The 27,946-nt window shown below is 47.9% G+C and overlaps 1 protein-coding gene across 1 annotated transcript in view; it reads right to left on the bottom strand.

The window, feature by feature from the left end:
- The window catches only part of LOC135056899 (uncharacterized), a 77,190-nt gene extending 68,751 nt beyond the window's left edge, over positions 1-8,439 (bottom strand). The window contains exon 1 of the mRNA XM_063962651.1: positions 8,159-8,439. Within this exon, the coding sequence (XP_063818721.1) occupies positions 8,159-8,258 (100 nt within the window). The 5' untranslated portion in view covers positions 8,259-8,439. The remainder of the gene's footprint in view (positions 1-8,158) is intronic.
- Positions 8,440-27,946: the final 19,507 nt, after the last annotated feature.

Below are 27,946 nucleotides of genomic sequence, written 5' to 3'. Positions count from 1 at the left end.
CACGTGCACTTAGATGTCTCTCCCGCAGTGTGTGCTCCCAGGCGTGTACCTCTTGCCACGAAGAACAAAGTGATAGCGGAGTAAAATTGCATGACGGTATTGGGTTTCACTGCTCCAGTTGTAAATGCAACACCCTGCGTGACAGCTATGGTTGCTGCTATAAATATGGATGGTCCAGTACGCATCTGCGTTGGCCCTGGGCATCTGGACAAAGCTCTGATGAGACCTCATCTCCCACTCAGAACTGTGGAGCAGAGCTGATATGCCAAATGCCAAGATATTTACCACTCTGGATGCCAACTGTGGATTCTGGCAGATGACAAGCAATCATCCGTGCTTAACATGTTCATGACACCTGTGGGCAGGTATGCCTTCCTCTGAATGTCCTATGGCATATGCACTGGCAGTCACGCATTCCAGGGTTGCATGGAGTATCTCTTCAAAGGACATTATTGTGGAAGACATTCTCATTTGGGGTTGCACCATGGAAGAACATGACATGGACCTTCACAAGTTCCTCCAAAGTATCCGTGAAATCCGCATGCAGTCATACCCTGGCCAGCGGCATTTCAGAGTCACTCAGGTCCCGTATGTTGGCCGGCCATCTCCTAACTTCAGAGGGTGCTAAGCCAGATCCTGCCAAGACATAGGCTATCCACCACATGTCTACCCCCACAGATAAGCTGAGTCTGCAGTGCTTTTTGGGTATGACCAGATACCTTTCAAAATTGATGCCTACATTGAGGTCACAGCCCGCTCTGCCAGCTTTGCACAATGACGTTGAATGATGTTGGTTGGACGGCCATGCAGCTGCTTTTTTTTGCCTCTAGGCTATGCTCACTTCCGGCCGTGCTCCAAGTTCGTCAGCGATGGGTTTGTGCAAAGGATCCATTCGCACAGGCGTTCGCAAGGAGATTGACAGGAAGAAGGTGTTTGTGGGTGGCAACTGACCGTTTTCAGGGAGTGTTTGGAAAAATGCAGGTGTGTCCAATCATTTGACAGTTTGTGCAGCTTTGCTACACATGCGTTCGCACACTTGCACAGCTAAAATACACTCCCCCTGTAGGCGGCAACTATCTGATCGCAGAGCTGCAAAAAACACAGCTCAGCAATCAGATCTGAATTACCCCCTGTATCCAACCCACACTGTATCCAACCCACACTGTCTCCGACCTGCGCTGTATCCAACCCACACTGTACCTGACCTGCGCTGTATCCAACCCACACTGTACCTGACCTGCGCTGTATCCAACCCACACTGTACCTGACCTGCGCTGTATCCAACCCACACTGTACCTGGCCTGCGCCTTATCCAACCCACACTGTACCTGCCCTGCGCTGTATCCAACCCACACTGTACCTGACCTGCACTGTATCCAACCCACACTGTACCTGACCTGCGCTGTATCCAACCCACACTGTATTTGACCTGCGCTGTATCCAACCCACACTGTACCTGACCTGCACTGTATCCAAACCACACTGTACCTGACCTGTGCTGTATCCAACCCACACTGTACCTGACCTGTGCTGTATCCAACCCACACTGTACCTGACCTGCACTGTATCCAACCCACACTGTACCTGACCTGCACTGTATCCAAACCACACAGTACCTGACCAGCGCTGTATCCAACCCACACTGTACCTGACCTGCGCTGTATCCAACCCACACTGTACCTGACCTGCACTGTATCCAACCCACACTGTACCTGACCTGCACTGTATCCAACCCACACTGTACCTGACCATCGCTGTATCCAATCCACACTGTACCTGACCATCGCTGTATCCAACCCACACTGTACCTGACCTGCGCTGTATCCAACCCACACTGTACCTGACCTGCGCTGTATCCAACCCACACTGTACCTGACCTGCACTGTATCCAAACCACACTGTACCTGACCTGTGCTGTATCCAACCCACACTGTACCTGACCTGTGCTGTATCCAACCCACACTGTACCTGACCTGCACTGTATCCAACCCACACTGTACCTGACCTGCACTGTATCCAAACCACACAGTACCTGACCAGCGCTGTATCCAACCCACACTGTACCTGACCTGCGCTGTATCCAACCCACACTGTACCTGACCTGCACTGTATCCAACCCACACTGTACCTGACCTGCACTGTATCCAACCCACACTGTACCTGACCATCGCTGTATCCAATCCACACTGTACCTGACCATCGCTGTATCCAACCCACACTGTACCTGACCTGCGCTGTATCCAACCCACACTGTACCTGACCTGCGCTGTATCCAACCCACACTGTACCTGACCTGCGCTGTATCCAACCCACACTGTACCTGACCTGCGCTGTATCCAACCCACACTGTACCTGACCTGCGCTGTATCCAACCCACACTGTACCTGACCTGCGCTGTATCCAACCCACACTGTACCTGACCTGCGCTGTATCCAACCCACACTGTATTTGAACCGCACTGTAACCTGCACTTTATCCAAGGCACGCTGTATCTGACCCACAATATATACAGCTCACACTGTATGAGACCTGTACTGTATCTGACCTGCACTGTATCTGACCTTGCACTGTATCCAACCCTCACTGTATGTGACACACTGTATCCAACCCGCACTGTATCCCACACTGTATCTGACCTGCACTGTATCTCGCACTGTATCCGACCTTGCGCTGTAGCCACTGCGCACTATATCCAACCCGCACTCCGACCTGCACTGTATCCAACCCGTACTGTAACCTGCACTGTATCTGAACCACACTGTATCCGGGTGGTTTTCAGTATGCCGGCGGTCGGGCTCCCGGCGCCGGTATGCTGGTCGCCGGGAGCCCGACCACCGGCATATCGTAGTGAACCCCTGTATCCAACCCGCACTATGGCCCTCATTCCGAGTTGTTCGCTCGCTAGCTGCTTTTAGCAGCATTGCACACGCTAAGCCGCCGCCCTCTGGGAGTGTATCTTAGCTTAGCAGAATTGCTACTAAATATTTTCAAGCAGTTTCTGAGTAGCTCCAGACCTACTCCTAGATTGCGATCATTTCAGTCCATTTAGTTCCCGGTTTGACGTCACAAACACGCCCTGCGTTCGGCCAGACACTCCCCTGTTTCTCCAGACACTCCCGCGTTTTTCCCTGACACGCCTGCGTTTTTTTAGCACACTCCCGGAAAACGCTCAGTTACCTCCCAGAAACGCCCCTTTCCTGTCACTCACTCACCGATCAGCAGTGCGACTGAAAAGCGTCGTACGAACACCAGCAAAACTGCTAAGTTTTCAGTTAAATAACTTAGCGCATGCGCGCTGCGTACCAGGCGCATGCACATTTAGCAACAAATCGCAGCATAGCGAAAATCGGCAACGAGCGAACAACTCGGAATGACCACCAAAGTTCCTGCTGCGATCAACTCAGAATTACCCCCTATATGCGATCTGCACTATATACAACCCGCAATGAATTCCACCTACACTGTATCCGACCTGCCCTGTATCCACCTGCACTGTATCTGACCCACACTGTAACCTGCATTGTATCCAATCTGCACTGTATCCGACCAGCACTTTTTTGTGATTGGGGAGGATTTGAGGAGCTGCTCGACAAAAAGGCTGATTGATTGGGGCTTTACATGGGCACAGAGTGCCAGTTATCAGTGACCCAGGGCCCCCAGGAGGGAGGTACAGACTGGGCATTGAGAATAGCCTTGTGCTGGGGGCATGTGCACTTGTACAGTATAGCGGACATCAATGTCTGCTGTTGCTATTTTACACATGGTTTGTTTGTTTTTCTCTTTGCTGTTTGGTAACTACTTTAGAGCAATGATATTGTACACACGATTCTCAGGAGATTTCTGTGTTGGATTGATTTCTATTGATAGTACTGGTGAGTTGGTTTGATAGGTTATTGCTAATACAGTACTAATGTGGAAATGACTGCCGGGTGTTTGTGCCGCTGCTCTGTTGCGTAGTTTAGCCAGCCAGGCTTTGGCCTATGGTGGTGAACAATACTGTGAGCAGTGAGGTGACTGGAAATGAGTGGAAATGAATGTTATTGAGTTAATAATACCGTAGGAACAAAAACACCCCCAATTTCTGTTATTTTAGCTGGTCTGATAATTTTTTCGAAAAAGTCCAGATTCAAAACCAAAACCCGCAAGGGTGGTTTTGGCAAAACCAATCCAGATCCAAAACACGAAGGAGATCCAGGTCCAAAACCAAAACACAAAACCCCCAAAATGGCCCGGTGCACACCCCTAGAATTAACCCACAAATACCTTGTGCCCTTCCAGGTTTCTATGCTCAGCAGGCCCACAAGGGGCATCCTGGGCTTGAGGCCACTACACGGCTGGCTAAGGTGTCCTCTTTTGGCCATCTATGCCTCCTGCAATGCTTTTATGGGCTCATCATGCCAAGGAACCACTCACTCTCCATGAGATTCCAGACCTCCCTTGGTCCATTGTTACAGCATATCTCTTTGAATGCAGGGGGTAAGGACACCTTGAGTTAGTTGACTTGAGATCGATCATCTTCCCAAACTGATAAGTCCCAATGTCATCAAGAAAATTAAAAGACAATGTTCTGCACATGGCATCCAACACAAGCTACATACTGACAATGCCATGCAGTTCATGAGTGGTGAGTTTTAGACTTTCACCATGGAATGGGACATCTCACATCTCACCAGCAGTGCTCGCTATCCACAATCAAATGGGCAGTACGTTCTGCAAAGGACCTGTTCGACAAATGTTATAGAGCTCTCCATTTAAAAAACACTCAGAGAAATGGAATGCCCTCTCCTGCTCAATGCCTTATGCCCATGTTCTCTACTATTATTCCCACCACCAAGTTCTATCTTCGACTACAAGTAAGAACAACGTACAAGATGCTCTGCAGAACTCCAGGTTGTGGCTTAAATCTTAACCATTGTCCCCTGGGCAAACCGTCCACATCCATCCATGTCAGGTTTGATAGAGCTGGGACTGTGCAGGGTACTTCCAACAGACCCAACAGCTATGCGGTGCAATCTGATGGGGTTTTGCATGAGTGTAACAGGTGCCTCCTCCTAGAGGTGTGTAAACAAACACCTCCACCTCACCTGACACTGACTGTGGGTGTCAGAAGAACACCCTTCATGGACAATGAGACCCCTGAAGAAGCACCTATTGGGGTGCAGGACAGTCCCATGCCATTGTCCAATAGTGAGCCTTATCAGACACCAGACACACCATTAGCCCCTTCCTTTGTCACCAGGTCTTGGAGAATTTCCAGGCCCAATCCAAAATTCCAAGACTATGGGTTCTATGTACTAAGCCTTGGAGAGAGATAAAGCGGATGGAGATAAGGTACCAGCCAATCAGCTCCTAACTGTTCGTTTTCAAACCCAGCCTGCAACATGACAGTAAGGAGCTGATTGGCTGGTACTTTATCTACGTCCACTCTCTCTCCAAGACTTAGTACATAGACACCAATGTTACTTAACCTCCTATTTTGTAATATTTGTGTTTTTTTTGCACACTGTCCCCGCATCCGACACCTGTCACACTGTCTTATACTGACACACAAACTTTTATTTATGTTGAAAAAGGGGGATGCAGGTGTATGCTGTATGTAGATGGTGGATGTTGAATCATCAACTTGTCAAACAGGAAGTGCTTGTTGTACAGGAATTGCCTCTGCAGCCATTGTTCAGCATGACTGCAGTGAGTAAAGACACACTTGTACAGCTCTCCAGAGTCTTGTTGTGATTTGCACAGATACCACTTTATATGTATGTGGCCTGAGACGACATTGGAAAGCAGGAAATGACTGGCGCCCTTGTCTATGAGGGAACATGATGTAATGTCAATGGAAGCCTCAGTCATGTATCATAAGGAAATGGAATGTAAGTGCCAAGATCTATCTAGAGAGGTCAATGTATCAGCTATCTAAGGAACCTTGCTGTGAATGGGGGAAATCACATGGTGAGGTGGAAATACAGTATTTACATGGTTGTGTGCAGTAGCGGATCTTGCCACGGGCAAGCAGGACTTTTGCCCGGGGCGCCGCCTTCCGGAGGGCGCCGCACCGCGACAAGATCCGCTACTGTGCCCCCCGCCGCTGTGCCCCCTGCCTCTGGATCCCCCGCTCTGAAGGGAACCAGACGCTACGCGTCTAGTTTCCCTTCGTGGAGGGGACCTTTGCTGTGCGGTGCGCGATGACATCATCGCGCACCGCACAGCATTGTGGCACAGACGCTAGGGGTCATAATTGACCTCTAGTGTCTATGCTGATCCGAGGAGAGGAGCGGCGCCGGCGGCTGTCTGCAGCAGTCTGGAATCAGGAACGGGGATAGTAAGTATACTTTTTTTTTTAAATTCTCTTTCAGCGGCGCTACAGGGGGCACAAATGGGGGCGTAACTGACCACGCCCCCGTGTGAAGCCACGCCCCTATAGTTTTGCTCGGGGCGCAACAACAGCAAAAACCGGCCCTGGTTGTGTGTGTCCACTCCCAGCAGAGGCACCTGAGTGCAGGGTAACAACAGCCATGAAGAGATTAAAAGATTGCAGCAATTTAGTGTTTCCCAATCAATGGGGCACGGTTCCCTGTTAGGTCCCAAACATTATTCAATGCGTGCGTGTATGTGTGTGTGTGGGGGATGGGGGGTAGCAGAAATGCTGCTGGTGAAGTGGCTCTGGACAATTTATAGGGTTGTGTGAGCTGTGCAATTGCATGGGGCGCTTGTGGCCAGTGTCTACGCAGTAGAATTCCATGCAGTCTGGCATTCCACATGGAAGACTATTGATGATGTCCCTCCCAAAATGCCCGCCGCCTCTGAGGACACTGATGCTAGAGGACCAGTACCTCTAGTAACAGAAAGGTGCAGGCGTGAACAGCGGTTCCTGGAAATGCCGGGACCGTGACCCCCGGGGGGAAGCTGCTACAGTGATTCAAGTGACCACGGACGCCAAATGGGGGGCAACATGGAAGCCCTGACAAAAAGCAGGAAGTTTAAAGGTAAGTGTTGCCTTACTGTGTGGCATAATTTGTAAGGGGCCTTACTGTGCGTAGCATAATATGGTGTCGTGTCAGGGCATAACTTTGGGCATCATATCTTGTAAGGGGCATTATTGTAGGGCATAATAAGGTGTAAGGGTCACTTTATGTTATAAGGGGCATTACGGTCTGTGGCATATTATGTAAGGGGCACTACAGTGTGTGGCATGTTATGTAAAGGACATTACAATGTGGTGCACAATGCGTAAGGGGCATTATGATATGTGGCATAATGTGTAAGGGGCATTATGATATGTGGCATAATGTGTAAGGGGCATTATGGTGTGTGGCATAATGTGTAAGGGGCATTACGGTGTGTGGCATGTTATCTAAGGGACATTACAATGTGGTGCACAATGTGTAAGGGGCATTATGATATGTGGCATAATGTGTAAGGGGCATTACGGTGTGTGGCATATTGTTTACTGGGCATTACTATAAGGAGGAAAAATTACATAAATGAATCAGTATTTTTCTTTTCCTGTGGTGGCCAACGTCTGGGCGTGCTGGGTGCAAAACTTGGGTGTAAGGTAGTCTTTTCCTTTGAGGCTACACCCCTCGCAGTGAGGCCACGCCCCCTGAAGTAACCCACCTGCTCAGATCCATTTACTGGGGATGTGAACATTGTGGGGAGGGGAACCAGGACTCACGGAGCGATTCAGAGACACAACCACCGTCTCTTATCCTTGTGGTTTATATTGAAGCATTATTATTATTACTATTATTATTATTATTATTACTACTATCTTTCTATTAGGCGCCACCAGGTGTACACATCAGAGTCGCTGAAGGGGAAAAGACAAGAGTGGGATGGAAAGATAATAATACGGCCGGAGAAGGAACGGCGCGATGAGTCCTTCCCACCCTATACGAGGTAAAGATGGCCACCCCAGACCTGTGACAGCTAATGACCGGAATTGCAGCAGGGACAGGGCGCACCGGGACTGAAAAAATGCAATTTAAAACTTGAACATATAAAAGTGTATGTTGTATTTTATGTATTCCCTACCCCACCGGCGCTGAAAGAGTTAATGAACGGCGCTGAGCGCCAGGCAAAGACTTGCGCAGTTTACAAATGTTTTCTATAAAAAAAATTTGATTTTAAATGCGGTTACATAAATGACTCCTTCCCTTACCCTGGCGGTCCTGTGGGTCTCCTGGGCTCTCCAGAGTGTGGCTGCTGCTCCGGTTCCCATCTGCGGGGACCAGTTTCCTGTGGTGCCAGAGGGTCCTCATCCATGGTGGTCCAGTGGGAGCTGCAGGAGCGACGGACGCATCAGACGGGATAGGTTAGAGAGACAGCTGCTGGATCACCCCCTGCTGGTACGTGTAGAGAAGACCGTACATATAGCACCGTAGTGCCCCATGTAAAGTGGGGATCATCCTGACTCCTGCAGAACGTGCGGGCTTTGTGCTAGTGATCTTCTACGGCAAGCGCTGTTCCTTACCGCATGTTTCATTGGAGCGAATACACATCCTTCCTGCATCTGCTGTGTATCCTGTGATCACTAGATAAGAGCCACACACATCCGCCCTCTGGCTGTCCCAAGCTGGGCCCAGCGTCTCCGAGATCCCCCTCTGCTCGCTGCCAAAGCCTTCCTGATCCACAGTAAGCTGCCAGGGGGAATTAGACGTCAGCAGCCAGGAGGTGTTGCAGCAGCGTTACTACACACACCAAGAATGAAATGCTTCTAGAGCGGAACCTGGGCGAGACATGGCACAGGTGCTACCCCCTCCTAAGATCTCCTGGCCTGGAGCAAAAGTATCGTTTTATTGCTGCAGTCACGTTAAACAGCCCTTCTAGTCGTGCCTAGTGGTGAGCGCGTTTACTAATGTTGGGCAACTTTTTGTGTATTTACCCTCTGAAAATATGTCATATCGCAGCGCTATGTAAATAAGACGCACAAGCAGACTCTGCTGATTAAAATAAAATACGGCATGCCTATATCCTGTGTGCGACTGCACCTCTATCTGCATATTAAATGCAGCGTTACAGTGTCAGTGGCTGTTGTTCTAGAAATCACTGCAACGTAGCATTTCGTATGCAGATACAGATGCACACAGAATATAGGCATGCAGCATATTATTTTAATCAGCAAAGTCTGCTTCTGCGTCTCATTCACATAGCAATGCCAATAAGATGCAATTTATAAAAAATAAAAATGGGCGTCATTAGCAGCAGTTGCCTGGGAACTGCCAGCTCACTTACACCAGGCATCTAGCGTTGCATGGCGAATTGAGGATAGATGTATCAGGACACATCTATATATATATATATATATATATATATATATATATATATATATAATATGTGAGAAAGTGTGCCTGTTTGTCTTTTATGCATGGCTGCACAGTTGTGTGCCTACAGCAGCTCCACCAAATTAGGCATGGTGGTGAAGTTTGACCAGGATTAGGGTTTGTTCTGCCTAGGTTTGAAAATTGTCAGGGCCACACACTGGCACATACATAACACACACACACACACACACACACACACACACACACACACACACACACACACACACACACACAGTCACATACATCACACACACAGACACACACACACACACACACACACACACACACACACACACACACACACGCCATACTTGCCTACTCTCCCGGAATGGCCGGGAAGCTTCTGAAAATCGGGTGACCCTCCCGGCCCCCCGGAAGAGCAGGCAAGTCTCCCAAATCTTTAGGTTGCCCCTGCCCGTCCGCCCACTTAGTGTGTAAAGTGGGCGGTCCGGGCAGTCGATGACGCGATTCTTGCTGAATCGCGTCATCATAGCCACGCCCCCTGCAGTATAATGCCGGTGATCGCGGCATTACAGAGCAGGGGGTGTGGCTTAAAGGAGGTGCCACTGTAACCCGGCCCCCGTACCGCTTCCGGTCCACCCCCTCCTCATGTCACAGCCCTCCCCTGCTGAGCCGACCTGGCTGCTCTCTACTATACACACACACTGTCACAGTCATATATATTATACACACACACACCAGTCCGTCGCAGTCATATATATTATACACACACTGTCACAGTCATATGTATTATACACACACACACACACACACACACACACACACACACTGTCACAGTCATATGTATTTATTATACACACACACTGTCACAGTCATATGTATTATACACACACACTGTCACAGTCATATGTATTATACACACACACACACACTGTCACAGTCATATATATTATACACACACACACCAGTCCGTCACAGTCATATATATTATACACACACTGTCACAGTCATATGTATTATACACACACACACACACACACACACACACACACACACACACACACACACACACTGTCACAGTCATATATATTATACACACACACTGTCACAGTCATATGTATTATACACACACACACACCAGTCCGTCACAGTCATATATATTATACACACACTGTCACAGTCATATGTATTATACACACACACACACACACACACACACACACACACACACACACACACACACACACTGTCACAGTCATATATATTATACACACACACTGTCACAGTCATATGTATTATACACACACACTGTCACAGTCATATGTATTATACACACACACACTGTCACAGTCATATATATTATACACACACACTGTCACAGTCATATGTATTATACACACACTGTCACAGTCATATATATTATACACACACTGTCACAGTCATATATATTATACACACACTGGGGGTCATTCCGAGTTGTTCGCTCTGTATTTTTCTCTCGCAACGGAGCGATTAGTCGCTAATGCGCATGCGCAATGTCCACAGTGCGACTGCGCCAAGTAAATTTGCTATGCAGTTTGGTTTTTTACTCACGGCATTACGAGGTTTTTTCTTCGTTCTGGTGATCATAATGTGATTGACAGGAAGTGGGTGTTTCTGGGCTGAAACTGGCCGTTTTATGGGTGTGTGTGAAAAAACGCTACCGTTTCTGGGAAAAACGCGGGAGTGGCTGGAGAAACGGAGGAGTGTCTGGGCGAACACTGGGTGTGTTTGTGACGTCAAACCAGGAACGACAAGCACTGAACTGATCGCAGATGGCGAGTAAGTGTGGAGCTACTCAGAAACTGCTAAGAAGTGTCTATTCGCAATTCTGCTAATCTTTCGTTCGCAATTTTGATAAGCTAAGATTCACTCCCAGTAGGCGGCGGCTTAGCGTGTGCAATGCTGCTAAAAGCAGCTTGCGAGCGAACAACTCGGAATGACCCCCACTGTCACACTCTCAGGCATTGCTACGGACAACTGCTAGAATCTCACTGATGAATGATGGGGTACAACCACAAAAGCTATGGCTTCTGTTCATGAATAAATGATGCAGTCAGCAATTCTGTGTCCCAGAGCCGGCAGCCCTATAGTGATCCTAACTCTGCAGCAATAGTTAGTACATAACTTTAAAAATTCCGTAATTAGCCATCTCTTCCAAAGTGCTGCGTTAAATCACTTCTCCAAAAGCCGCATACATTAAATCCAGAGTTAGTAGTTGTTCCAGTGACCATACTGTATATAATAGTCAGCCCTCTGTGTTTGCATGCTAAACTTTGACATTAAATAATGTGTATTATTAACATTTAACTCACTGTGTGATCTTACAGGTCATCCTGCAGGCAGTGATATATACAGCAGCCGCCCCGGGGGGCTTAGCAGAGTGCCTGGCCGGCTCAGGAGCAGATCAGTTCTCGATCAATTCAGACTGTGACATATCAATAGAATGAGGTTATAGGTGAGGACAATATAAAACAGTGAAGGCTGCAGGTGTTCTTCAGGGTCCAGTCTTCAACTCCGACAACACTGGGTATCCCAGCTAGTATATACTGTATATATAATGCTGAAGACCTATCCCTTCTTTTCTTGTCTGTTTGTGGTAGGTTTAGTTCTCTTTCATTATTGAATATTTTTTTGTATTTATATTTAAGTGTTTTTATGCATTTTTTATATTTTTGCATGTTTAATGAAATATTTATGGCCTCCTATGAATCCCATCGTCTGGTGCTATCAATTGAGAAAATGATATATTATGGATCCGCCTCAAAGTGACCATTAACAACTCTGCTGATAAGATGATGGAAAGCGTATAGGAAGTAAAGACCCCGTTTGTGGAATGTGTGGACATGAACTCAGTTTGGATCTCAGTACGGCTATGTCCCAAAACGGTGGAACACAAACAGGAAGTCGCAGAGGGTCCGTGGAACGCAGGAACGTCACTTCTGGTGACGTAGTTCCTGTCCGGGAGCGGTTTCGTTTTGAATTAGTACAGGTGGTTTGAATGAATTTGTTTAGGCGGGTATTTAAGGGAGCTTTGTCACTCTCTAGCCCTATGCTTCTGAGGAAGGTCTAAGGACCGAAAACGCGTTTAAGCAATAGGACTTTCTCTGACGTCCTAGTGGATGCTGGGAACTCCGTAAGGACCATGGGGAATAGACGGGCTCCGCAGGAGACTGGGCACTCTAAGAAAGAATTAGGACTACTGGTGTGCACTGGATCCTCCCTCTATGCCCCTCCTCCAGACCTCAGTTAGAATCTGTGCCCGGCTCGAGCTGGTTGCACACTAGGGGCTCTCCTGAGCTTCTAGTAAAGAAAGTATTTATTAGGTTTTTTATTTTCAGTGAGATCTGCTGGCAACAGACTCACTGCTACGAGGGACTTAGGGGAGAGAAGCGAACCTACCTGCTTGCAGCTAGCTTGGGCTTCTAGGCTACTGGACACCATTAGCTCCAGAGGGATCGAACACATGCCCAGCCTCGGTCGTCCGGTCCCGGAGCCGCGCCGCCGTCCCCTTTGCAGAGCCAGAAGCAAGAAGAACGTCCTGGAAATCGGCGGCTGAAGACTCCGGTCTTCATTAAGGTAGCGCACAGCACTGCAGCTGTGCGCCATTGCTCCCTATGCACACCACATACTCCGGTCACTGATGGGTGCAGGGCGCTGGGGGGGGGGGGGGGGCGCCCTGGGCTACAATTAGAGTACCTTACTTTGGCAAAACAGCGCATAATATAGTCTAATAAACTATATATGTGCAAAAATCCCCTGCCATAATATTAATATAAGAGCGGGAGAAGCCCGCCGAAAAGGGGTCGGGGCTATCTCCCTCAGCACACTGGCGCCATTTCCTCTTCACAGCTCCGCTGGAAGACAGCTCCCCAGACTCTCCCCTGCAGTTTACAGGCTCAAAGGGTAAAAAAAGAGAGGGGGGGTACTAAATTTAGGCGCAAACTGTATTTGTATAGCTGCTATAGGGAAAATCACTTTGTGTTAGTGTAAATCCCTGATTATATAGCGCTGTGGTGTGTGCTGGCATACTCTCTCTCTGTCTCCCCAAAGGACTTTGTGGGGTCCTGTCCTCAGTCAGAGCATTCCCTGTGTGTGTGCGGTGTGTCGGTACGGCTGTGTCGACATGTTTGATGAGGAGGCTTATGTGGAGGCGGAGCAGGTGCCGATAAATGTGATGTCACCCCCTGCGGGGTCGACACTCGACACCAGAGTGGATGGATATGTGGAAGGTTTTACACGACAGTGTCAACTCCTTACATAAAAGGTTCGATGACATAACAGCTGTGGGACAGCCGGCTTCTCAGCCAGTGCCTGCCCAGGCGTCTCAAAGGCCATCAGGGGCTCAAAAACGCCGCTACCTCAGATGGCAGACACAGATGTCGACACGGAGTCTGACTCCAGTGTCGACGAGGACGAGACTAATGTACATTCCACTAGGGCCATCCGTTGCATGATTACGGCAATGAAAAATGTGTTGCACATTTCTGACATTAACCCAGGTACCACTAAAAAGGGTATTATTTTTTTTTGCGGAGAAAAAGCAACCAGTGGTTTTTCCCCCATCAGATGAGTTGAATGAAGTGTGTGAAGAAGCGTGGGCTTCCCCTGATAAGAAACTAAAAAAGTTACTGATGGCGTACCCTTTCCCGCCAGAGGACAGGTTACGTTGGGAGACATCCCCGAGGGTGGATAAGGCGCTCACATGCTTATCAAAAAAGGTGGCACTGCCGTCTCAGGATACGGCCGCATTAAAGGAGCCTGCGGATAGAAAGCAGGAGGCTATCCTGAAGTCTGTATATACACACTCAGGTACTATACTGAGACCTGCTATTGCTTCAGCATGGATGTGCAGTGCTGCAGCAGTGTGGTCTGATTCCCTATCTGATAACATTGATTCCCTTGACAGGGACTCTATATTGCTAACCATAGAGCATATTAAAGACGTAGTCTTATATATGAGAGATGCACAGAGGGATATTTGCCGGCTGGCATCTAGAATTAATGCAATGTCCATTTCTGCCAGGAAAATATTATGGACTCGGCAGTGGACAGGTGATGCGGATTCTAAAAGGCACATGGAGGTTTTGCCTTACAAGGGTGAGGAATTGTTTGGGGATGGTCTCTCGGACCTCGTTTCCACAGCAACAGCTGGGAAGTCGACATTTTTACCTCAGGTTCCCTCACAGCCTAAGAAAGCCCCGTATTATCAGGTACAGTCCTTTCGACCCCAGAAAGGCAAGCGGGTTAAAGGCGCGTCCTTTCTGCCCAGAGGCAGGGGTAGAGGGAAAAAGCTGCACCATACAGCCAGTTCCCAAGAACAAAAATCCTCCCCTGCTTCCACTATATCCACCGCATGACGCTGGGGCTCCACTGGTGGAGCCAGGTGCGGTGGGGGCCCGTCTCCGGAACTTCAGCGACCGGTGGGTTCGCTCACAGGTGGATCCCTGGGTTCTACAAGTGGTATCTCAGGGATACAAGCTGGAATTCGAGACGTCTCCCCCTCGCCGTTACCTCAAATCAGCCTTGCCAGCTACTCTCCAGGACAGGGAGGTAGTGCTGGCGGCAATTCACAAGCTGTACCTCCAGCAGGTGATAATAAAAGTTCCCCTCCTTCAACAGGGACGTGGTTACTATTCCACAATGTTTGTGGTACCGAAACCAGACGGTTCGGGGAGACCCATTCTAAATTTGAAATCCTTGAACACTTATATAAGGAAGGTCAAGTTCAAAATGGAATCGCTCAGGGCGGTTATTGCAAGCCTGGAAGAGGGGGATTACATGGTATCGCTGGACATCAAGGATGCTTACCTACATGTCCCCATTTACCCACCTCACCAGGTGTACCTCCGTTTCGTGGTACAAGACTGCCATTACCAATTCCAGACGTTGCCGTTTGGTCTGTCCACGGAACCGAGGGTATTTACCAAAGTAATGGCCGAAATGATGATACTCCTTCGAAAGAAGGGAGTTATAATTATCCCGTACTTGGACGATCTCCTTATAAAGGCGAGGTCCAGGGAGCAGTTGTTGGTCGGAGTAGCACTATCTCAGGAAGTGCTACAACAGCACGGCTGGATTCTGAATATTCCAAAGTCGCAGCTGGTTCCTACGACGCGTCTGCTGTTCCTGGGTATGATTCTGGACACAGAACAGAAGAAGGTGTTTCTCCCGGAGGAGAAGGCCAAGGAGTTGTCATCTCTGGTCAGAGACCTCCTGAAACCAAAACAGGTGTCGGTGCATCACTGCATGCGAGTCCTGGGAAAGATGGTAGCTTCTTACGAGGCAATTCCATTAGGCAGGTTCCATGCAAGGATTTTTCAGTGGGATCTGTTAGACAAGTGGTCCGGATCGCATCTTCAGATGCATCGGCTGATCACCCTGTCCCCGAGGGCCAGGGTGTCTCTGCTGTGGTGGCTGCAGAGTGCTCATCTTCTCGAGGGCCGCAGAATCAGCATACAGGACTGGGTCCTGGTGACCACGGATGCAAGCCTCCGAGGTTGGGGGGCAGTCACTCAGGGAAGAAACTTCCAAGGACAATGGTCGAGTCAGGAGGCTTCCCTACACATAAATATTCTGGAACTAAGGGCCATTTACAATGCCCTAAGTCAGGCAAGACCCCTGCTTCAAAACCAGCCGGTGCTGATTCAGTCAGACAACATCACGGCGGTCGCCCATGTAAACCGACAGGGCGGCACAAGAAGCAGGATGGCGATGGCAGAAGCCACAAGGATTCTCCGATGGGCGGAAAATCACGTGATACTGAAAATCTATGTTTCCAGGACGGCTAGAGTCAGAAAGACTGACTCGCTGTTTATCCTGCATGCACCCAACAAGCTGGGTGCTCCTGCTTCTAAGCAGACTATTGCTCGCTGGATCTGCTCCACGATTCAACTTGCACATTCTGCGGCTGGACTGCCGCATCCTAAATCAGTAAAAGCCCATTCCACGAGGAAGGTGGGCTCTTCTTGGGCGGCTGCCCGAGGGGTCTCGGCTTTACAACTTTGCCGAGCTGCTACCTGGTCGGGATCAAACACGTTTGCAAAATTCTACAAGTTTGATACCCTGGCCGAGGAGGACCTTGAGTTTGCTCATTCAGTGCTGCAGAGTCATCCGCACTCTCCCGCCCGTTTGGGAGCTTTGGTATAATCCCCATGGTCCTTACGGAGTTCCCAGCATCCACTAGGACGTCAGAGAAAATAAGAATTTACTCACCGGTAATTCTATTTCACGTAGTCCGTAGTGGATGCTGGGCGCCCGTCCCAAGTGCGGATTGTCTGCAATACTTGTATATAGTTATTGCCTAACTAAAGGGTTATTGTTATGAGCCATCTGTTCAGTGAGGCTCAGTTGTTATTCATACTGTTAACTGGGTATAGTTATCACAAGTTGTACGGTGTGATTGGTGTGGCTGGTATGAGTCTTACCCTGGATTCCAAATCCTTTCCTTGTAGTGTCAGCTCTTCCGGGCACAGTTTCCCTAACTGAGGTCTGGAGGAGGGGCATAGAGGGAGGAGCCAGTGCACACCAGTAGTCCTAATTCTTTCTTAGAGTGCCCAGTCTCCTGCGTAGCCCGTCTATTCCCCATGGTCCTTACGGAGTTCCCAGCATCCACTACGGACTACGAGAAATAGAATTACCGGTGAGTAAATTCTTATTTACTTTTCTCTGACGTCCTAGTGGATGCTGGGTACTCCGTAAGGACCATGGGGTATAGACGGGATCCGCAGGAGACTGGGCACTCTTAAAAGAAAGATTAGGTACTATATCTGGTGTGCACTGGCTCCTCCCTCTATGCCCCTCCTCCAGACCTCAGTTATTATCTGTGCCCGGCCAGAGCTGGATGCACCCTAGGGGCTCTCCTGAGCTTCCTAGAAAAGAAAGTATTTGTTAGGTTTTTTATTTTCAGTGAGATCTGCTGGCAACAGACTCACTGCTACGTGGGACTGAGGGGAGAGAAGCGAACCTACCTGCTTGCAGCTAGCTTGGGCTTCTAAGGCTACTGGACACCATTAGCTCCAGAGGGATCGAACACAGGCCCAGTCCTCGGTCGTCCGGTCCCGGAGCCGCACCGCCGTCCCCCTTGCAGAGCCAGAAGAACAAATAGAAGTTGAAAAATCGGCGGCTGAAGACTCCTGTCTTCATTAAGGTAGCGCACAGCACTGCAGCTGTGCGCCATTGCTCCCTTAGCACACCACACACTCCGGTCACTGATGGGTGCAGGGCGCTGGGGGGGGGCGCCCTGGGCAGCAATTAGATTACCTTACTTGGCGAAAAGCACATAATACAGTCTGATAAACTGTATATGTGCATTAACCCCCGCCATTAAAGTACAAAAAAGGACAGAAGCCCGCCGCTGAGGGGGCCGGGCCTTCTTCCTCAGCACACCGGCGCCATTTTCTCTTCACAGCTCAGCTGGAAGGAAGCTCCCCAGGCTCTCCCCGGCAGTATCCTGGTACACAAAGGGTAAAAAAGAGAGGGGGGGCACATAAATTTAGGCGCAAAACTGTGTATATAAGCTGCTATAGGGGAAAAATCACTCAGTATAGTGTACATCCCTGTATTATATAGCGCTGTGGTGTGTGCTGGCATACTCTCTCTCTGTCTCTCCAAAGGGCCTGGTGGGGGAACGGTCTTCAAATAGAGCATCCCCTGTGTGTGTGGTGTGTCGGTACGCGTGTGTCGACATGTCTGAGGTAAAAGGCTCCTCTTAGGAGGTGATAGAGCGGATATGTGTGTGGGAGGGTGTCTCCGTCGACAACGCCGACACCTGTTTGGATATGTGTAAGTGCTGAGGTAAAATTATTGCACAAAATGTTAGGGAACAGAAAGGAAATCTACCCTGGTCTGTCCCTATGTCACAGAGTCCTTCAGAGTCTCTCTATGTTCACTATCCAAAATAACAAAGTATCGACACGGATTTTAACTCCACTGTCGACTACGATAATGCAAAGTTACAGCCAAGAGGGCTAAAATATATTCAATATATGATTATTGGAATAAAAGATGATTTGCATATCACTGATGACTCATCTGTCCCTGACACGAGAGTACACATGTTAAGGGGAAGAATGCTGAGGTAAATTTCCCTCCTCTCATGAGGAAAAAGAGCGGGAATCTCCAGACAAGAGACGGCAGCTTCCCACAAGAGAATTCTCAGGCTGTATCCTTTCCCCACTAGGGCCAGGATGTGTTGAGAATCTTCCCCTTGGGTGTCCTGTTTGCACTAGCTATTCTCAGGGATCCTGCAGATAGTGTGCACATTCTAGTATACTACCCAGACCGGCGATTGTGTCGGCATGGGTTTATAGCGCTGTGGCAGCGTGGACAGGTACCTTATCAGCAGAGATTGAGACCCTAGTATGCATATAAATATTTTAAGATGCTGTCTTAAGTGATAGATATATAATTATAAAGCATGCCCAAAGGGACATGAGTATACTGGGTCCTAGAGACAAAAGCTATGTCGATTTCTGCTTGACGTGTCCTGCAGAATATACATTGGACAGATGATGCCGACTTAAGAGGCATATGGAAGGCTGAGGATTGTGTGGAGAAAGGTTCTCGGGCCTGGTCTCCACAGCTATAGCTGGTATTTCTGATATTTTGCCTTATATTCCTGCACAGCCTAGGAAAGCACGACATTATTAAATGCAGCTTTTCGAATAAATAAACAAGAAAGTCTGAGGTGCGTCCTTTCTTGTCAGAGCCGGGGGCAGAGGAAAGAAGCTGTACAACACAGCTAGTCCCCAGGAACAGAAGTCCTCCCCGGCCTCTACAAAATCTACCGCATGTCGCTGGGGCTCCACAGGCGGAGCTAGGCCCGGTGGGGACACGCCTTCGTAAGTTCAGCCACAAGTGTGTTCACTCCCTGTTAGATCCCTGGGCAATAGAAATTGTATCGCAGGGATACAGGCTGGACTGTGAGAAGATGCCCCCTCACCGAGTACCCGGCGGGCTTCCCCCCAAGAGAGGGAGCCAGTGTTAACTGCAATTTGTAAATTGTATCTTCAACAGGTGGTGGTCAAGGGTCCCCTCCTTCAACAAGAGGGTGTTATTATTCGACCATGTTATAATCCCGAAACCAGACTGTTCGGTTAGACCCATATTGTAATTTATTAAAATCCCTGAACATATACCTGAAAAGGTTCAGGTTCAAGATGGAATCGCTAAGAGCGGTCATTGCAAGCCTGAAATGAATCGGGACATAAGGGATGCATACCTTCGTGTCCCCATTTATCCACCTCATCAGGCGTACCTCAGAATTGCGGTACGGGATTGTCATTACCAATTTCACCAAGGTAATGGCGGATATGATGGTGCTCCTGCGGAAGCAAGGTGTCACTATTATCACATACTTGGATGATCTCCTCATAAAAGCGAGATCAAGAGAGCAGTTGCTGGACAGCGTATCACCTTCTCTGGAAGTGAAACGGCAACACGACTGGATTCTATATATTCCGAGGTCGCAGTTGGTTCCTACAGCTCATCTGCCTCGCCTAGGCATGATCCTAGACACAGACCAGAAGAGGGTTTATCTCCCGATAGAGAGAGCTCAGGAGCTCATGACACTGGTCAGGAATCCATTGAAAACCAAAACAGGTGTCAGTGCATCACTGCACTCGAGTCCTGGGAAGGATGATGGCATCATACGAGGCCATCCCCTTCGGCTGGTTCCATGCAAGGACAATGGAACTTACTGGACAAGTGGTCCGGATCACATCTTCAGATGCATCGGTTAATCACCCTATCCCCCAGGGCGAGGGTGTCTCTCCTATGGTGGCTGCGGAGTGCTCACTTTCTCGAGGGCCGCAGATTCGGCATTCAGGACTGGGTCCTGGTGACCACGGATGCAAGCCTCTGAGGGTGGGGGGCAGTTACACAGGGAAGAAAATTCCAAGGTTTGTGGTCAAGCTAACAGACTTGCCTTCACATCAATATCCTGGAACTAAGGGCCATATACAACGCCCTAAGTCAAGCGGAGTTCCTGCTTCGCGACCAACCGGTTCTGATCCAGTCAGACCGCAGGGGCTCATGTAAACCGCCAGGGCGGCACAAGGAGCAGGGTGGCGAGGGTAGAAGCCACCAGAATTCTTCGCTGGGCGGAGAATCAAGTAAGCGCACTGTCAGCAGTGTTCATTCCGGGAGTGGACACGACCTCCACCCGGGAAAGTGGTGACTTCATCAGGAAGTCTTTACGCAGTTTTGCAAATTGATGGAAACTGCCTCAGGTGGACTACATGGCGTCCCACCTCAATAAAAAGATAAAAAAGGTTTTACGCTGGGTCAAGGGACTTTCAGGCGATAGCTGTGGTCGCACTAGTAACATCGGGGGTGTTCCAGTCGGTCTATATATTCCCTCCTCTTCCTCTCAGACCCAAGGGCTGAGAATTGCAATAAACGGAGGAGTGTGAACAATATTCTTTGCTCCGGATTGGCCAAGAAGGACTCGGTACCCGGAACTGCAAGAAATGCTCTCAGAGGACCCATGGCCTCTGCCTCTCAGTCAGGACATGTTGCAACAGGGACCCTGTCTGATCCAAGACTTACCGCGGCTGCGTTGGACGGCATGGCGGTTGAACGCCGGATCCTAGCGGAAAAGGGCATTCCGGATGCAGTTATTCCTACGCTGATAAAGGCTAGGAAAGACGTGACAGCAAGACTTTTTCACTGTATATGGCGAAAATAGGTTGCTTGGTGTGTGGCCGGGAAGGCCCTACAGAGGAATTCCAGGGGGGTCGATTCCTGCACTTCCTACAGTCAGGAGTGACTATGGGCCTAAAATTAGGATCCATAAAGGCCAAGATTTCGGCCCTATCCCTTTTTTTCTCAAAAAGAACTGTCTTCACTGCCTGAAGTTCGGACGTTGTTACAGGGGTGCTGCATATTCAGCCCCTTTTGTGCCTCCAGTGGCACCTTGGGATCTTAACGTGTGTTGGATTCTTAAAATCCCACTGGTTTGAGCCACTTAAGACCGTGGAGCTAAAATATCTCACGTGGAAAGTGGTCATGCTTTTGGCCTTAGCTTGGACTAGGCGTGTGTCAGAATTGGCGGCTTTGTCATGTAAAAGCCCATATCTGATCTTCCATATGGAAAGGGCAGAATGGAGGACTCGTCCCCAATTTCTCCCTAAGGTGGTATCATCGTTTCATTTGAATCAACCTATTGTGGTGCCTGCGGCTACTAGGGACTTGGAGGATTCCAAGTTGCTGGACGTAGTCCGGGCCCTGAAACTTTATGTTTCCAGGACGGCTAGAGTCAGAAAAACTGACTCGCTATTTATGCTGCATGCACCCAACAAGCTGGGTGCTCCTGCTTCAAAGCAGACTATTGCTCGCTGGATCTGTAGCACGATTCAGCTTGCACATTCTGCGGCTGGACTGCCGCATCCTAAATTAGTAAAAGCCCATTCCACGAGGAAGGTTGGCTCTTCTTGGGCGGCTGCCCGAGGGGTCTCGGCTTTACAACTTGCCGAGCTGCTACTTCGTCGGGTTCAAACACTTTTGCAAAATTCTACAAGTTTGATACCCTGGCTGAGGAGGACCTTGAGTTTGCTCATTCGGTGCTGCAGAGTCATCCGCACTCTCCCGCCCGTTTGGGAGCTTTGGTATAATCCCCATGGTCCTTACGGAGTACCCAGCATCCACTAGGACGTCAGAGAAAATAAGAATTTACTCACCGGTAATTCTATTTCTCGTAGTCCGTAGTGGATGCTGGGAGCCCGTCCCAAGTGCGGACTCTCTGCAATACATGTATATAGTTATTGCTTAACTAAAGGGTTATTGTATTGTATGAGCCATCTGTTGAGAGAGGCTCAGTTGTTGTTCATACTGTTAACTGGGTATAGTTATCACGAGTTGTACGGTGTGATTGGTGTGGCTGGTATGAGTCTTACCCTGGATTCCAAATCCTTTCCTAGTAATGTCAGCTCTTCCGGGCACAGTTTCCCTAACTGAGGTCTGGAGGAGGGGCATAGAGGGAGGAGCCAGTGCACACCAGATATAGTACCTAATCTTTCTTTTAAGAGTGCCCAGTCTCCTGCGGAGCCCGTCTATACCCCATGGTCCTTACGGAGTACCCAGCATCCACTACGGACTACGAGAAATAGAATTACCGGTGAGTAAATTCTTATTTTCTTTGGGATCCCAACGATTGTAACACCTGGTAACCGGTACTGCATTAGGTGTCTCTGACACCCAGAACTTGGACTATACATCTTGTTACTTTCCGTCTGGATGCAGAGGGATTTCGGGCCTTTACATTGGCAGGATACTATGTTGGTTACACCATTTGTGTGGTGATATAAGCTTTTCATGTATTTTATCATGTGAGTGCATTTTTATATTAAATGTGGTTTTTATAAGGCTATATTGCACTATATGTGTCTTCTTCAAGTTTCCAGTGTCCTGCTGACTATTTTTTGGAACTCTTGGATTATACCATATATGAGGATGATATGCACAGACTAATCCTAACTATGTGAGTGGAACCAATAAAAGGATATTTTGGCTCATTATCATCTCTTATTGCACTATTGTGTTTTTATCTTCTTTGTTTTAGAACCTTTTACATTTATGTAAGTGAAGGATCATTGTATTCTTTCCCAGTTCATGTGAATATTTTATTGCTATTTATCGTGCTTTTGTGGTAGCACCACATGTTCTCAATTCTTTTGGCTCTATAGTGATATACAGTATACAGCAGCTGCCCTGGGGGGGGGGGGGGGGGGGTTTAAGCAGAGTGCCTGGCAGGCTCAGGAGAAACTCAGTTCTCGATCAATTCAGACTGTGACATATCAATAGAATGAGGTTATAGGTGAGGACAATATAAAACAATGAAGGCTGCAGGTGTTCAACTCGGACAACACTGGGTATTCCAGCTAGTATATACTGTATATATAATGCTGCGGATAGAGGCAGCACTCAGAGTCAGACAAGGAGCAAAAAACTGGTGTTTACTGCATCAACGTATTGGGGGCTGGAACCTGTCTTCAGGACAACTATACAAGACGGGGTTCATATGACTTTTGCGTTCAATAAACCTTTATCGGTACCGTTCACTGCGTTCATAAATATAAGCACTGTGAGTCCGTGTGTGAGTTATCATTTGTGGGAAAAAAAAAAGTTGTTTTTATTGCTTTGTAAAACTTGTGTTCAATAAAGCTCAATAGCAGTTGTGCCGCACTGCTTTCATACATACAAGCACTGTGAGTCCGCGTGTGAGTTATCATTTGTGAAAAAACAAAAAAGGTGTTTTTATTGTTTTGTAAAACTTGTGTTCAATAAAGCTCAATAGGTGTTGTGCCGCACTGCTTTCATACATATAAGCACCGTGACTCCACAGTGTGAATTTGTCATTTGTAAAAACAAAAAAAGCTGTTTTTTTGTACAACTTGTGCATTCAATAAAGCCCAGTAGGCGCCGTGCAACACTGCGTTAATAAATATAAGCACTGAGTTGAAATGGGTCACAATCAGTTGATAGAAGAGCAGGAGCAGCAACCAAGTACTAGTGCTGTGGCTGCTGCCAGTCATGATAGTACTTCCACATCTACTAAAGGTGGTCCAGAGGGCAAAAAGTTTAGGAAAGGGAACATGAACTCAAAATCTTTCAGTTAAAAAAGGGGCCGAGTTGCCACATTAAAAACTGACATCAGTCCCCTCAAATTAAGAACACTAAGTCTGAAGAACTAACTGTGTGTCACAAATCCCTGAGGAGAGTCTAGGGGTGTCCACGTTAGCTTTGTGTGAGTCTGACATTTCTCACACTGTGCTCATAGAGAAGACTCCTTCACCTCCTTCCACCATTTCTGCACCATTAGGAAATGTGAAGATAAGCAGTACAAGTAAATATGGCAATGATGACATAATAGAAATTGAGAATACTAGTCTGGAAGTGGCACAGGATAAGGTTTTTTTTGTTGTCTACTACTACTATCTAAGAATAATGAGGAGGATGAGAATGAGGATGTTGATGATGTGTGTGTAAGTCAGCCAGCCACCAGTGGCAGCAGTTCTTGCCCATGATAAAAAGAAAGCCATAATGATGCCTGGGCAGAAGACCAAAGAAGCTATCTCGAGGGTGTGGGATTTTTACTCAAATCCAGACAATGTTTGTAAAGACATCTGCTCCATTTATGAGGCCAAAGATAGTAGAGGTCGGGACGTTCACCATCTAGGCACCTCCTCCATGTTCCGTCAGTTGCTGCGAGTTCATGAAATTTATTTTACAAAATCATACTACTTTGTGAAATAATACCAGCAGTTTGGACCCGCACATGCAATCTCCCCCGCCAACATCCTCATCATCAACCTCCTCATTAGCGATCGGAGGTAGTCCTTCCAAAAAATTGGTTTGGGCCCCAAACAAACCAAGCACTTCAGGCACAAAAGTGGCAGCTCCTGTCGTGAAGTGCTTGATTTGTTAATCTATGCTTGAGTTTTTTTAAGATCCAACATAAGGGTGGCTGGGAGGCCCCAAGGGCAATTTCATCTTGCACCACTGTTCATTTCTGGAACTGCTGTGTGGTAATATTTCACAGATGTGCTATAAACTGCCGTGTGTTTGTGCTGCTGCTGTGTCGCTTAGTAACCAGCCAGCTTGCTGCAGCCTTTGGATTATGTTGGTGAACAATATTATGAGCTGTGCGGTGGTTAAAATTGACTGAAAATGAGTGAAAATGAATGTTATTGAGGTTAATAATACTGTAGGAACAAAAAAAGGCCCAAATTATGTAATTTTAGCTGTTTTTTATAAATTTTTCGTTAATCTCTAGTGGTGTCTCCCCTCTCAGATGCCGGCAGCGAGATTCAGCCAGTCTCTTGTCTTCTTCTTTCATTTAGGGCAAATGGTTTATTATTAAATGTGAGCGAAAATTTGCTGCGGCCCATAGTAACCAGTGTGTGATTATTCATATACACATCAGCACATTAATTGTGGGTTACTCACTAATATCCAGGTGTACCACAAAAGTATCTCACACACTGATGTTGGGTGGTTCAAAACGAGCAATTGCGCTGATTATAGATGTTATATATGACATGGATAATGTGTAACCTCACCCTGCAGATGGCTTCCGCAGCACGCTTGTTGTATTATAGCTTCAGCAAACACTTAACACTAGTGTAATAGTAAAATATGGAGTATTAAATGTATATGTGTGTGAGAGAGAACATATATGTAGTTTATATCTCACGTCAGAATGTTTATCCTTTTTATAAGTTATAAAGAATCTATAAACATTTGTGGATACTGTGTCACAGTCTTCCTGACTTGGAGTTGTATGACTGCTGCACCGTGCACAAATGGCTCCACCGTGTGGTGGGAATCAGCATTGCAACAAAGTCACATTACATTTATATCTTTTGCTTTCTTCCATGTATTCATTAGCTTTTATCTGTATTCCAGCACTTTCCAGTGAATCCTGAGTCATGCACATCAGTCCCTGCATCATTGAAGCTCACAGTCTAAAGTCCCTGTGGGTCCATTAATCCATTTAGTCAGAAGCTGATTACCCTACCAGTGCGGTATGTTTTTGGACTGTGCAACATACTTGGCGACTTTCTGGCCGCCCCTAGCGGGGTTCATGGTGCGGCATAGGTGAGTGGAACGGGGGCATATTGGTGCGATCGCATCATCATGACCACACCCCTCTTATACATCGCAGAGATTACTAGCATTGTAAAGTGGGGGGTCTGGCTACGATGATGCGATTCAGCGCAGTAGGCGGGGTGCGATTGGCTGTGAATAGGGTCATTACTGATTAACTCCCCCACCCCCAATATATAACAGGACTGCAATGACTAAAATAACAGAGCCCCGTGCCTCCGCCTCTCCCACCATCCAGGTGGGACAGGTGGAGGCATGGCGCTGTGATTTGTCTCCCTGGGAAGCCGGACAGATCGTGTGCGCCCGCTGCTGACACACAGCGGCCATTATCTGCGGCTGGACAAAGGAGAAAGTGTCATTAATGTCAGAGCTGCTGGGGTTCCTCTTTCATGTGTGAGTTCTGGCAGCCATAAGCATGCTGGTACTTGTAGTTGTACACTCTCCTGTACGTTCTGCTGGTGCTTCTATTTTCACAAGCTCCAGCAAGTTCAGACAGTGATAGACATCCTGGTGTTTGTAGTTCAACATGCTCCTGTAAGTTCTGGCATCTATAGGTATTCTGGTGCTTGTAGTTCCATACACTCCAGAAAGTCATGGGGCTGGTTGGATCTTGGTAGGAGCGCCAGCTACACGCGGTATCGGTAGGGGCCGGGTCACATTATGATAAGTAGCCCAGACTGTCACACAGAAGCTGGTAATTCATCGGGGGAGGGGATATAAATATGTATTTATTATACAACAGCAAAGAAACATGATGACGCTTCATACCGCTATAGGCCAACGTCATAGCTACAGAATCAGGACCTACCTGTCCATGGGAAAATATTCCATTATCCTTAATTCCTGAATCCTAAAAACAGGGGACCTCAAAGTACTGCTTTTGTAGAATCCCCTTAACTTTTTTAAGTGAATAATTAAAATATAAATAGTGATTCCAAATATGCATTGACATTTATTCTGAAAATAAATTACACATATTAAAGTCTGTTTGGATCCCTTACAACCCTGAATGGTCGCCCCCTCTTCACATGATATTAAATTACTGACTTGTATTTGTTTTCCTGCAACTAGTGCTAAACATACTGTATTATTATGGTTCATCCTTGCTTTATCCTGTGCTTTTCAGCCATGCCATTATACCATTGTACAGAGCTGTTTATTTACTTGCCTATGGAATAGGAAGTGTGTTGTATACGTTTGTATCTGGAAAGAAGAATTGCGCTGTATCCTAGGGCAACGCCAGTACATCACAGAAAGCAGGAAGAGGCGCCAGATTCTGGGGCGAAAGCAATTTCTCTGGAGGGAGCGACATACTATTACTCACGTAGTGTCTGTATAACTGTTATAGCCTTTTCTGCTGAGCGGTACAGGTGGCTGATGACGCAATGCACATTAAATCATGTCATCGTGGCCCCGCCCCGTGCTTCACAGCGCCAGTAATTGTGGCATTGTCTAGCAGGGGTGGGTCCACGATGATGCTATATCATTACTATGCCCCCCAGCGCGGCATACTGCCACGCTATGCTCCCCGCATTTAGCATGTGCTGAGAGAGTTAGATTTGGGTGGGGTGTGTCCAAACTGAAATCTAAATTGCAGTATAAAGCTGCCCAGCATGTGTGGGCTGCATGCAGAAGCAGCCAGTGTTTACCCTGCATGCAAACAAAATACATGTATTTGCAGAATCAGCCCCATCATCTGTACTTCATGTGAAAGCGCCGTAGGCAATATGCAGAGATAAACTAGATGTTACTATAAAACACAATATACGGTAAGCGCTGAATGGGGTCACCGACAGATCATCTGGGTCCCGGTACTAGAGAGGGGGCGTGGCCAATACTGGGGCTTTAAAGAAAAATGGAGTTCTTGCCGCAAGACTTGGGGAGCATCATCTCGCCTCCCTGGCAGTTGCGGGCCCTGGTATCCCCCAGCTAGGGACACTTACATGTTGGCCATCCTCACCCTCTGCACCGGGCTTAAGCGTTTCACCGCATTATCTGTTGCAGCTACCTGCGCTGAA

Source organism: Pseudophryne corroboree, chromosome 3 (genome assembly GCF_028390025.1).
Source record: "Pseudophryne corroboree isolate aPseCor3 chromosome 3, aPseCor3.hap2, whole genome shotgun sequence".
Taxonomy (NCBI): domain Eukaryota; kingdom Metazoa; phylum Chordata; class Amphibia; order Anura; family Myobatrachidae; genus Pseudophryne; species Pseudophryne corroboree.
This window is presented reverse-complemented; position numbering and strand designations above follow the sequence as displayed.